General features: G+C 41.3%; 2 protein-coding genes across 2 annotated transcripts in view; one reads left to right on the top strand and one right to left on the bottom strand.

Moving 5' to 3' along the window:
- Nucleotides 1-3,194, top strand: part of LOC134802475 (cytoplasmic FMR1-interacting protein) — a 99,317-nt gene extending 96,123 nt beyond the window's left edge. The window contains exons 26-29 of the mRNA XM_063775153.1: nucleotides 60-241; nucleotides 669-731; nucleotides 975-1,122; nucleotides 2,007-3,194. Of these exons, the coding sequence (XP_063631223.1) occupies nucleotides 60-241; nucleotides 669-731; nucleotides 975-1,122; nucleotides 2,007-2,168 (555 nt within the window). The 3' untranslated portion in view covers nucleotides 2,169-3,194. The remainder of the gene's footprint in view (nucleotides 1-59; nucleotides 242-668; nucleotides 732-974; nucleotides 1,123-2,006) is intronic.
- A 2,656-nt stretch (nucleotides 3,195-5,850) lies between these two features.
- Nucleotides 5,851-12,303, bottom strand: LOC134802100 (segmentation protein cap'n'collar-like; the record flags this gene model as incomplete). The annotated part of the gene is made up of 4 exons (XM_063774693.1): nucleotides 5,851-6,002; nucleotides 6,172-8,531; nucleotides 11,374-11,473; nucleotides 12,157-12,303. Coding segments are annotated over 3 exons (306 nt in total), but the record flags the coding sequence as incomplete, so codon positions are not given.
- Between the last annotated feature and the right edge of the window lie 708 nt (nucleotides 12,304-13,011).

Raw genomic sequence — 13,011 nt, 5'->3', positions numbered from 1 at the left:
GTTTATCCGCACATGTTGGAGAAAACGTGTCATAATTTAACTGTCATTGTTATGTGCAGCAAAGCCAACTGGCCCGCGAAGGCGACCTGCTGACCCGCGAGCGGCTGTGCTGCGGGCTGTCGCTGTTCTCCGTGGTGCTGCGGCGCCTGCGCGCCTGCCTCGCCGCGCCCGCCTGGCCGCTGCCCCCCGCCGCGCCCCACGCCGCCCCTCTGCACGCGGACGACACTAACGAGTTCCACAGGTAACGTTAACGGTTATGTTAACCTGGGGCTGAGACGCCTCCGCGTGAGGGCGGCCGCCGCTCCTCGACTCGCTAACGGAGCGGCAGCTGACGTCCACGAGGGTTCTATACGCATCGCCCTTGACCACTCCTATAGTTCGTTTTTTTAGCATTAGATAAAGACTACGCGATCTTGATGTGTATTTTAATTAAAAAACGCTTTTTAAAAATCAGTAACTATTACTTATGAAAGCAAAATAACGTAAATAATCGTATATGATTTATAATTGTTTTTCAAAAGTGTTTTTCAATAAAAAGACACGTCTAGATTGTTTACATTTTTTCTAATGCTAAAAAAAGGAACTATATTTTTACTCCGAAAGTCATCTGGTTAAATTTTAAGTTCGATTGTTTTGTACAGTATTTATAAATACTATTTTGTTTTCAGACTGTGGTCGGCTCTCCAATTCCTGTATTGTATCCCGGTCACCGACACACAGTTCACCGTCGAGTGAGTTTTACATTCTTTTAGTCATTACAATTCATTATCTTCATTTTAGTTTGTGCGTGTTGTTTCTCTCACAGCATAAATTGTGACGTTATCTATGAAAAGGGACCTTATTGTCGACGGCGCTTACGCCATTATTAACGATGCTCCGATATAAATACAATGCCGCGCGACGCTGTGCGGCGTAAGCGCCATCGACAGTAAGGTGAAAGTCTACTTCATCCTTCTAACCCAATCTTCTTGCAGGGAACTGTTCGGCGAAGGTCTCCACTGGGCAGGCTGCACCATCGTGGCCCTGCTGGGGCAGCAGCGCCGCTTCGAGGCCCTGGACTTCTGCTACCACATCCTCAGGGTGCAGCGGGTAGATGGCAAAGACGAGCTGGTCAAGGGGATTGTAAGTATCTTCTAGAACTATTGGGAGGAGGTCTCCACTGGGCAGGCTGCACCATCGTGGCCCTGCTGGGGCAGCAGCGCCGCCTCGAGGCCCTGGACTTCTGCTACCACATACTCAGGGTGCAGCGGGTAGATGGCAAAGACGAGCTGGTCAAGGGGATTGTAAGAATTTTCTAGAACTATTGGGAGCAGGTCTCCACTGGGCAGGCTGCACCATCGTGGCCGTGCTGGGGCAGCAGCGCCGCTTCGAGGCCCTGGACTTCTGCAACCACATCCTCAGGGTGCAGCGGGTAGATGGCAAAGACGAGCTGGTCAAGGGGATTGTAAGTATCTTCTAGAACTATTGGGAGGAGGTCTCCACTGGGCAGGCTGCACCATCGTGGCCCTGCTGGGGCAGCAGCGCCGCTTCGAGGCCCTGGACTTCTGCTACCACATCCTCAGGGTGCAGCGAGTCGATGGCAAGGATGAGCTGGTCAAGGGGATTGTAAGTATATCCACCTGTCTAATAGGATTGACTTAATCGCCATTGTTAGTAGCTCGGTCCACTAAAAAAACCGGTCACAAAGTACTATTTTGTGTATTTGTCGATCTGTGTAAGATTGTCCCCAGATATTTACCGGTTTCGCCTAGTGGGTAGTGACCCTGCCTGTGAAGCAGACGGTCCTGGGTTCGAATCCCGGTAAGGGCATTTATTTGTGTCATGAACATAAATATTTGTTCCTGAGTCATGGGTGTTTTCAATGTATATAAGTATGTATTTATCTATATAAGTATGTATATAGTCGCCTAGCACCCATAGCTTTGCTTAGTTTGGGGCTAGGTTGATCTGTGTAAGATGTCCCCAGATATTTATTCAGTAAATATTTATTTATTTTGTTTCCACAGCCCCTGAAGCGTATGGTGGACCGCATCCGTCGCTTCCAGGTGCTGAACTCTCAGATCTTCGGCGTGCTGGCGCGCCACCTGGCGGCCGACGACGAGCGCGCCGGCGTCGAGCATGTGCGGTGCTTCCCTCCGCCCAGCGCGCCACAACATGTTGTCAACTAAGCTGGTTAAGTGCAAGGCTCGGAAACCGGTTAAATTTCCAAACTGTTATCATGTCCTTAGCGCAAAACATTTTGATTTCCGGTTAGCTCGAAAAACCGTTACTTTTTAACCGGTTTTTAGTAGAACATTTCCATAAAGTTCTCGTCAGATTAACCGGTTTATGTCGCTCTCTAAGTTTACGTCACACCACCAGGCTAGACGGGTGTCTCGTCGCTCGTCGCATAAACCGGTTTAATTATGTTACAATAACGTTCTTATGAAAGTTCGCAGGAAAACCGAAATAAACCGGTATATACCGGTATTTTATAAACCGGTTCCAAGCCTTGGTTAAGTGGTTAGTAGGCGTGTAGGCTTGCCAACCGGCTGACGAGTAGGTTAGAGATAGGGTTGTCATATAAAGATATTGGAATATCCAAACAAAAGTCCTAACATCACACTTACAATCCTGAAACTGGCCTAGCCGCCAACGTGCCAATCGTTAACGCTATGTAGCGTATCGTAGTCATCTCTCTCTGTCACTCTTCCATATTAGTGTAACAGTGACAGTTGCATTTCGTTCGCTAAGGAGCGTAAACGATTGCACGTTGGCTACGCACTCTCAGGGCCTACAGCGAACCACGTTCGACTTGTTCCCTCTCTATCGCACTTGTAAATTCGTACGTAAGTGTAACAGGGAGACGACACGTCGAACGTAGTTCGCGGTAGCCCCGCTGGACGGTTTTTTCTCCAACGTAAACGTAACCGTTGTCATGTTGTTACCATCACCACGATAAAATATAAAAGCACCAATGGAATCCTTTATTCAAAAACCTATCACATAAATTATGCCAATTTCTTTAATGTCAATGAAAAACATTGAAGTTTGTATGCAGTACATTGTTAAGAATAATGAAATCAGTAGACGTAAGTTTAAATGATTATTTAAATCCCGGTTAGTAATAGAATAAAGATAGTGTTTAAGAAAAAAGACATTTTGTATTCTTTTATGTAAGTAGCATTAGGATTATATTCTTTAGTTTACTTGCTTTATTTAGAAATTATAAATGCATTTATTGTTACTTTATATAAGTAAAATAAAAACGTGAACGCCACATGAAATATCCATATTTATGTAATAAAGGAAAACTAGACGTGTCTTAACGTTGTGGTTCATTAAAAAAAAATCACTTAACCCTGTGACCGCCAACGACGTCAACTGACGCACGCGGCTACAGCCCAATATCAACCTTCGTGCATTCCACCAAGTTTCACGATGACGCGCCGCGAACGGGACGTGGCATTTAAAGGGTTAACACGTACTATTATCAGGCGTGGCTCACTCCGCGATTTCGTAGCTTTGCAACAGGTAGCTAAAAGTACATCCGTTCCACACCAATTTTGGTGGCGAGCCATAAGCCGCGCGTGGCGCTGTCGCCACCTAGTGGCCATATCTGTCCTGATCGTAACAGACGTGTTTTGTTAGAGAGTGAGTCTTCTGTACCTAGTACTGTTATTTATTCTGTGCTAGTATCACCGTTTAACCTCTTGTCTGTTAATACGGGTCCTTACCCAATTTTTCGACATATTTTTGCATTTTTAGATCGGTTTTTTTGCTCTATAAAGCACAACCGAGGTTTGAACTCACTATTTTTGACCACCACCACAGGCAAGAGGGTTAATACTGCCCTACACCACAGAATAAATAATAGTACTACCGTACAGAAAGGAAACTTCCTACAAAACCGAAGTTTGACAGCGGTTCAGGGACGAATCATGCTGTCCCTTTCTAATGTATGGCACTACCCCTTTCGGTTATTTAGGGTTGTCTAAATTCAAGCCATTATCTTATCTGTGGTAGAGCACGCAAAGGGACGTCAAGTTGTGTCAACCCTAATCCAATCCGTGCCTCCTTCGGATCAATCCTGAGCCGAACGGAGCCGAGTTTGCCCGAAGGGAGGAGTTTTGCACCCTGCCTACACTTATAACAGCTGTCCAGATACATCTGGACAATGTTGTGGCAGTGTTGTGGCCCTACAGGGTACAATTATTTTCCATCGTATTTTCACGGAAACGTACGAACGTGTCTTGCTATTTCAGTCAGTCTCGGCACAAAAAGTGCTGAGGTTGACTGAAGTAGCATGACAAATACGAACTTTTCCGAGAAATAACGATGGAAAACAATTATGCACTACATCTGTTAAAGCCTTACACTCACACACATACACTTACACTCACACTTAAAGGCCAAATTAATTGCCATGGAATGGTTTCTGTTTTCTGCTACAAATTTGAATAATTAAAAATGTGTAATAATGTATTTCTTTTATTTTTATTGTTTAATTAAGAGATGTATTAAGATTTAAACAATTCGATCATGTAATTCCATTTATATCCACTTTTATAGAAAATAAATGTTTATTCCTATGTTGAATTTTATTTCATCATATCAAGTTAATATAATAGGGGAGAGTCGCCTATTTTGTACCGCCGGATAAATCGTACCACATCTAGCACTAGTTAATTTATACGTGAGGCACCAAACAAGGCTAGAATAACCTCAATTATTGAAGGACACCACACTGACACAACGGTAGTCCAAACGCTACAACCCCAAAAAAAGGAAAGAGCTTAGGTTTAGGTATATGTATATTTATTTTGTATAAATTTTTACTGACAAAATTGCTTACCGGACTATGTTGTCACAAAATAGGACTTCGGTTAACAGTGGAAAATAAAAATCAAAGTAACTTTCGACGTATTTTTATTAAGACTTACGTTATAATGCTCTATACTACGTTCCTCGACTTACGGCTACAGATAAAAAACCTTATCGATATACATACATAATATATTACAACAGTTCGACTTAGCGGTACATGATTTAAAAAGAAGTCTAGATTTTCACCGGCATATGGCAGAAGCGATAAAAAGTTTAAATTGTTTTTTTTTTTAAGTTTTATGGCTTGGACGTGAGTCCTTTAAGTCAAAAAAGATAATATTTAAAATATGAGGTTTATTTTATGAAATCCTTATAAGTTAAAAAAAACGCTATTGTTTAAGGGTATGTGTTAACTTGGGTTAGCACTAAAGCGTTGTTATATTTTTTTGTTGTTAAAACGAAGTATTTGTTGTACTGATTTAATAACTAAGCCAATTTGGAATAAATAAGTGATGTAACTTACCTTACAACTTTTCAATAACTCAGATAAATTAAACCCTTTTTCTGATTCCAATATTGTTACAATCATCACTTTGGTGATCAATGACGTAACAAGGTAGTTTTTGCCAAAGTACAGTGTAATTTGAACCTTAAATCTGAGAGCTAAGGTTACAACTTGAATGAATCGTATGTGGTTGATACATCTTAGTTCGTGGTTGATTTTTTTGCTAACTTTTTTTCACTTCGGCCACAATTTGCGCCAAAAGTACAACCTAAAACTTTTGACGTTTGCCGGCAAAACAAAAAGCTACCCACAGCCTTTACCTAACGGTAAATTAAAATTAAACGTGAAATGCAGTACCCGCCTACACATTTATTATTAAAAATATATTTGACAAAGCGATGGCTACTCTATTCGCACCATTTTTCAATCTTTGCTCGATTGAACAACAATTCAAAGACAACGTAATATTTTTTTATTTTAAATGGTAACACTTTCTCCGTAGACATAAAATAAATATATTTTTTTATTTCATTGAAATATTTTTGAGTACCCCACTCTTATTATTAGAGGTAGGCACAATTTCTTTTAAAGCTTTTTTTTTGATGTTGTCTTTGAAATGTTTTCAATCGGCGACGACATTTCAAAAGATCACGAAAAATAAACAAATGATCAACTTCAAAATACCGTTACACTGAGTACAGATGTAGTGCATAATTGTTTTCCATCGTATTTTCTCGGAAACGTTCGTATTTGTCATGCTACTTCAGTCAACCTCAGTTACTTTTTGTACCGAGACTGAGTGAAATAGCAAGACACGTTCGTACATTTCCGTGAAAGTACGATGAAAAATAATTATGCACTACATCTCTACACGTTACTCAAGTAATAGCTCCTAAGACCATAGACTATTCTATATTTTAAGAACCTTCTAACATAAGCCGTGGTAAAAGGGGCACTTTGCAATGTAATATTCATATAAACTCATATGTACACATATGCCTTTAATTTTGTACTTTCTTCCAAAACGGGTTTAAACAAAACCTTTTCACAAAAACAATCAGATACTTACTATTTTTATTTTTTATTTAATTATTTTATACATAAATAAACAACTTATAAAGAAAATATATTACAAAAAGTGTTTACAAACTATTGTATACTCTGGCAAACCCACATTATCAGTAGAAAAAGGCGCCAAATTCAAATTTTCTATGAGGGGACAACACTACGCGCCCACAAATTTAAAATTTGCCGCCTTTTTCTACTAACGGAAATGTCTTGCCAAACTATATTACTTATTGCAACGCGCCGGCGTCAGCGACACCATGATTTATATTTTTATTCTATTTTTTTTTATTTTATCAGTCGTTTATGGTAAGCAAAAAAACAGGCCAAGCTCTAGAGAATAGGCAATCGGCTTGAACCTAAAAATCTAATTTGAAACTAAATAAAAATGGAATCTTTCTATCACATTTTTTTTTTTCATTTACTCGGTGATGAAAAAGCGTTGGTTAGCGATGCTTATACAACGTTAACCTTAACGTAGTGAAAAATTAGTTTATTATATTCAGTTAGGTAATATCAGGGCAAACAAACATACCATTTATTTAATCAGAAACAAAAATGTAAATCAATACATAGATGTCACTATCGCATCTAATTAGATTCGCCTGCTTAATATGCTAGACACAACTCAAATGTTAAATGACACATGAATTGTGTCATTTTCTATAACATTGTTCACCTTTCTTTAAATACCTATCGGAATGAAGCACAGATTGACAAAAATACAACATTTATCAATCATTTTGTGTTGTATCGTTATTTTATGTACAACACAACTTCACTGGTTTCCCATTATAGTTCGTTTTTTTAGCATTAGAAAAAAGGTAAACGATCTTGACGTCTTTTTATTGAAAAACACTTTTGAATAATAAGTCACGGCAAATATGTAACAATTCTGAATCATATACGATTATTTACATTCTTTTGCTTTCATAAGTAATAGTTAATGATTTTTAAAAAGCGTTTTTCAATTAAAATACACGTCAAGATGGCGTAGTCTTTTTCTAATGCTAAAAAAAACGAACTACAAACAAAAAACTAATACAAGTTTTGAAGTCAGTAATACCTAATGCCAGTTCACTGTCTCATTCTAACATATACCGTGAGAGTAAGAGGCATACTGACATTATTAAAGTTATCTTAAGTCGTTCAAATGTTCACGTTTACATAATATTTAGTGTCAGAGACTTTAACACTTGTTTCATTTAAGAAAAAACTTATCAAGAGGTTTTTTCACTTCCCTCTTTTACAAGCGATTTAGAAAATATGTAAATGAGACAAAATGATTAAATAAATATTTTGTAGATCCCTTGATAAGTCTACTCTTCATTTTGAGTACGAATTCTGTGAGTTGTTCTATATGTTTATACAGAAGCTAATACAAATTATCGAAGCCCACATGACATTCAACCTTTTCGTTTAAATCGTAAGGTAGATATTCGAATGGCGTTGTTATTAATTGTCTTAATATACGATTTGTTTCATGTGTTGGCTATTTTCAGATGTTATTACTTTTGTTAGACATATATCCAGATCCAGGTATAAAATAACTGTCAATTAGACAGTTTTTTCCAAGCAGGAAAGAAACACGAGATATTGAGTAAATGTGTAACGATTTTTTATTGAGTCGTTTTCTCTCATCTCAATACATCGTATTATCTTCCTATATTTCTTTTTTGAGTATAATGACAGTTCCACACGCGACATTCGACAGACAATTTTTGTATATTGTTGTTCAAATACAAGTATACAACGCGTTATACATATATATCTATTGCTAACTACAGTGCGAGTTAGTTCAATCAAAATATTTCAAATGTATCCACTCGGCGTTAGCAATAATAGATTTTATCCTAATGTGTTGTTGTTTTAGGAAAGCGTTATTTAGTTACCATGTATCAATTATATTTGCCGTACAGTTGAGAATTTAATAGGTACCCTATAATGGTGACACCAATCCAAAATAAGTATTTTTTATTTATTTTGGAATATGTCAGTCATTCAACGAGGTATAAACTCTGTTAACTCATTATGAACGCGTAAGCGTGGCTGTTGCGCGTGTCTGTCCGCCTGTCTGTCTGCTACCAGGTCGAGTGTCACTCGTAGTGTTTCTTGCGGTCCATGTCGTCGTCAGAGGACCGGTTCATAGGGTGGTCTGTGGACAAGGTATTTGGTTAGATACGGTACAAAAACTTACTTAGGGTTAAGAAGATACCAATGCAGAGTTAGCTTGGTCCATAGATAAATATATAGTCTGTATCTTTAGGTATTAAAGTAAAACAAAATCTACCCTCAAATGGCTTCTTAACCCCTCGAACGCCCGTGTCAAAGATTTGGTATTGAATTAATAACCTTGAAATTGTAAATTAAAGTTCAAATTGTCTGTGACGTATCCGGGACAAGGCATTCGACGGGTTAAGTCAGTTGAGGGGATGAAGACATTACATGATCAAATAATGTAGGTTAAAGTGAGGTCGTTCAGTGACAGATCCAGGTGGTTTTGTATTTGGTTGGTTAACCAATAAATGTTATAACTACCCGATAATGCACAAATTATTATTTATTTTTATTTAAGTACCTAAATATACAGTATATACAGGGCCGGATTAACCCTAAGTCAAAGTAGGCAACTGCCTAGGGGCCCCGCCTCGGCTAGGGGGCCCCGGCGGCTCAGCTCGCACCAAATAAAATTATGTTTCATAGGGTCAAAATTCACGAGTAACAATTGTTGCTTAATAATAATGAGTATGCTTTTGTTATTGTTTTTCTTTTGATCCATTGTTGAATTTAATGTAACTGGAATAAAATTGAAGCAATACGTTACAGTTTACGGGGCGTATATGCGTACCTGGGGCCCGTTTCTCAAATGCTTGTAACTTGTAATACAAGTGGAAGTCCCTTTCTAACAAAAGCTGTCAAAAAGTGACATCCGCTTGTATTACAAGTTACAAGCATTTGAGAAACGGGCCCCTGTTAGAAAGGTTTTCTGAAAAAAAATTAACATATCCTTTTTTTTTAACAACCGACAACTTCTGGGTTATTTCGACTCAGAATCACGAGTTCACGAGGACTATTGATGAAAACAAAGAAAAAAAGTGTCTCCAGTTTTTTAGACGAATTTGGGGTGTCAGTTTAGTGACGATCCATACAAAATTTATGTATGTAAAACTGCGTCACAAAAGTGACCTTTTTTCGACGATTGGTTCATGTCAGAGCGCTGCTTCCTTACAGCTCAGCCTTCGGCGTCGCTTTTTAAGAAATATCAATATTGATTTCAGTAGCTTGGCCTCGCATGAAAGCTCACTTCGCTAAAAGACGCTTCGGGCTTGTCAAGCAATGCGGAGATTGCTGAGCTCGATCTTCACTTCAGCCTCACTTTTTACCTCAATTTACCATTGGTTTGTGTTCCTCATCTCCTCTACTTCAGCTTAGGCTTTGGCCTCGCTGCGCCTAGCTGGGCCTGCAGTCTCGCTTTTTAATACAATTGAATTTGGTTCGTGTCTTTGCTCAACTATGTACTTATCCTGAAGCCTGAAGCACGGCTTTGACTTCGCGGCATGAAAGCTCGCCTCACTTCGGACTTTTAGGCCCAGGTGAAGATCGGTACCCGGCCTGGCCTTTTAAGAGGCTTTCACAATTTGCGATATTGTTAATAAAAATTTCGCGCTCGCTTCGCTCGCGTTTTTGGTAGGTTTTTTGGTTGACCCTTTATCTACATGTTAGCTTGACTGGTAAATGTATACAATTAGACCACGAAAAGTCTGCAATGATTTTGATAGGATACGCAGTGCAAGTGTTATTTATACGTCATAATTTCATAGCAGTTTGACGTTTAAAATAACACTTGCACTGCGTGTGCTATCAAAATCGTTGCAGACTTATCTTATTCTAACTCTAATAATTTTAATATATGGAAATTATTTATTACTAGGTTGATTCTAATCATGTGGCTCGGCGTTTTGTCTTATGGTCGGACAATCGTTGTTCAGTCTCGCAAAATTAAGCGTAGCCTCGCTTAAAATTTGCCATTGTTAGATAGGAAAGTGACGCTCAAGCTCACAGCTTTGGTATTGCACTGGGGATTGGCCTTAAGCCTAAAGGGCTCTTCCTACACTTGACGCAACGCGGAATCGGCAAAAATTGATAGAAAAAAGCTTTATGTCCAAGCAATAAGAGCGAAAAAGACATCGTTCTGACTAGACTCGGATCGTCTCGGCTGAAGATTGAAATTAAAAACGCAAACTTATTTCCCTGTAGGTACTGAACAACTGAACATGCTGTATACAGAATTGACTGTAGGGGGCCCCGAGCCTTGCACTGCCTAGGGGCCCCGACATGCTTAATCCGGCCCTGAGTATATACAACTTCATATATCAGTTTTCTTCCCAAAACGCGAGTTATTTCGTAGTCGACATCTACACAGACATCTGACAGACAGATAAATCCGGCCCAAATTAAAAAAAAAGTAATAAATAAATATTGGGAACATCTTACACAGATCGACCTAGCCCCAAACTAAGCAAAGCTTGTACAATGGGTGCTAGGCGACGACGATATAAACATATATACATAGAAAACACCCTGACAGGAGCACAACATGACTCAGGAACAAATATCTGTGTTCATCACACAAATAAATGCCCTTACCGGGATTCCAGCCCAGGACCATCGGTTTCGCAGGTCCCACCCACGAACTCTACACCACCCACCCACCCACTGTGGGCTCTACCCACTAGGCCAGACCGGTCGTCAAACCGGTCCGGACTGGGGGCCGATTTTTGAATTTCGACCGCTCGATTTCAGAGGCATTTAAATTCTACTAACGGAATTGAAAACGAGTGGTCAATACCACTCGATTCCCAATTTCTATCGCTCGTATTTGAAAAATTTGCATTTCTCCGTTTTACACCGATTTTCGAGTGACGAAATCGAGCGATCGGAATTAAAAAATCGGCCCCCTGGTCGTAAATGTATTTTATTTATTGAATGTAACGGACCGTGCTGCATCTTGGGCACTAGCACGACGTTCCCGTCGGCGGCCTGCTGCAGCGAGTACTGAGCTGACGACAGCGGCCTGCCCTCAGCGTCGCGGAGATTCTGAAACGAAACACATTATTTAGATGTTTAATCTATGTTTTTTAGGGTTCCGTACGGAAAAAGTACGGAACCCTCGGTGGGCGAGTCCGACTCGCACTTGTCCGGTTTATTTCTAGTTAATCACTACATCTTATAAAACAAAGTCCCCTGCTGCGTGTGTCTGTACGTATGTTCGCGATAAACTCAAAAACTACTGAACGGATGTTCATGCAGTTTTCGACTATCAATAGAGTGATTTTTGAGGAAGGTTTAGGTGTATAATTTGTTAACCCGTGCGAAGTCGGGCGGGTCGCTAGTATATTATAAAACAAAGTCCCCCGCTGCGTCTGTCTGTACGTATGTTCGCGATAAACTCAAAAACTACTGAACGGATGTTCATGCAGTTTTCGACTATCAATAGAGTGATTTTTGCGGAAGGTTTAGATATATAAAATGTTAAGGTTTTGTGTAACCCGTGCGGGCTACTACTAACTAAAGTTATGCTAAGTAAGTAACTTGGCGTCGCCGGGCACCGCCAATCTTTAATTTGAGAAATATCTCATCTAGCAATGTCTTAATTTACGATTCTTGGCAATTATATACTCGGTCTGTCCGTGTGTTGTGTTAGGTGTCTGCGCGTATGCCCTTTAAGAGTGCGCACCTCGTCGGCCAGCGACGTGATCTGGTCCAGTTTGTATACTCACTTGGAACACGTGTCTGTAGAGCGCGGCGAAGCGTTCCTTCACGCGCTGCCTCTCAGCCGTGAGCGTGTGGTGGTCGCGCTGCGTGCGCACCTTGCGGTCGCGCACGGTGCGCACCTCGTCGGCCAGCGACGTGATCTGGTCCAGTTTGTATACTCACTTGGAACACGTGTCTGTAGAGCGCGGCGAAGCGTTCCTTCACGCGCTGCCTCTCAGCCGTGAGCGTGTGGTGGTCGCGCTGCGTGCGCACCTTGCGGTCGCGCACGGTGCGCACCTCGTCGGCCAGCGACGTGATCTGGTCCAGTTTGTATACTCACTTGGAACACGTGTCTGTAGAGCGCGGCGAAGCGTTCCTTCACGCGCTGCCTCTCAGCCGTGAGCGTGTGGTGGTCGCGCTGCGTGCGCACCTTGCGGTCGCGCACGGTGCGCACCTCGTCGGCCAGCGACGTGATCTGGTCCAGTTTGTATACTCACTTGGAACACGTGTCTGTAGAGCGCGGCGAAGCGTTCCTTCACGCGCTGCCTCTCAGCCGTGAGCGTGTGGTGGTCGCGCTGCGTGCGCACCTTGCGGTCGCGCACGGTGCGCACCTCGTCGGCCAGCGACGTGATCTGGTCCAGTTTGTATACTCACTTGGAACACGTGTCTGTAGAGCGCGGCGAAGCGTTCCTTCACGCGCTGCCTCTCAGCCGTGAGCGTGTGGTGGTCGCGCTGCGTGCGCACCTTGCGGTCGCGCACGGTGCGCACCTCGTCGGCCAGCGACGTGATCTGGTCCAGTTTGTATACTCACTTGGAACACGTGTCTGTAGAGCGCGGCGAAGCGTTCCTTCACGCGCTGCCTCTCAGCCGTGAGCGTGTGG

This window comes from Cydia splendana, chromosome 24, assembly GCF_910591565.1.
Source record: "Cydia splendana chromosome 24, ilCydSple1.2, whole genome shotgun sequence".
In the NCBI taxonomy this organism is placed as follows: domain Eukaryota; kingdom Metazoa; phylum Arthropoda; class Insecta; order Lepidoptera; family Tortricidae; genus Cydia; species Cydia splendana.
The sequence above is the reverse complement of the archived record's forward strand: the minus strand, read 5'-3'. Positions and strand labels throughout refer to the sequence as shown.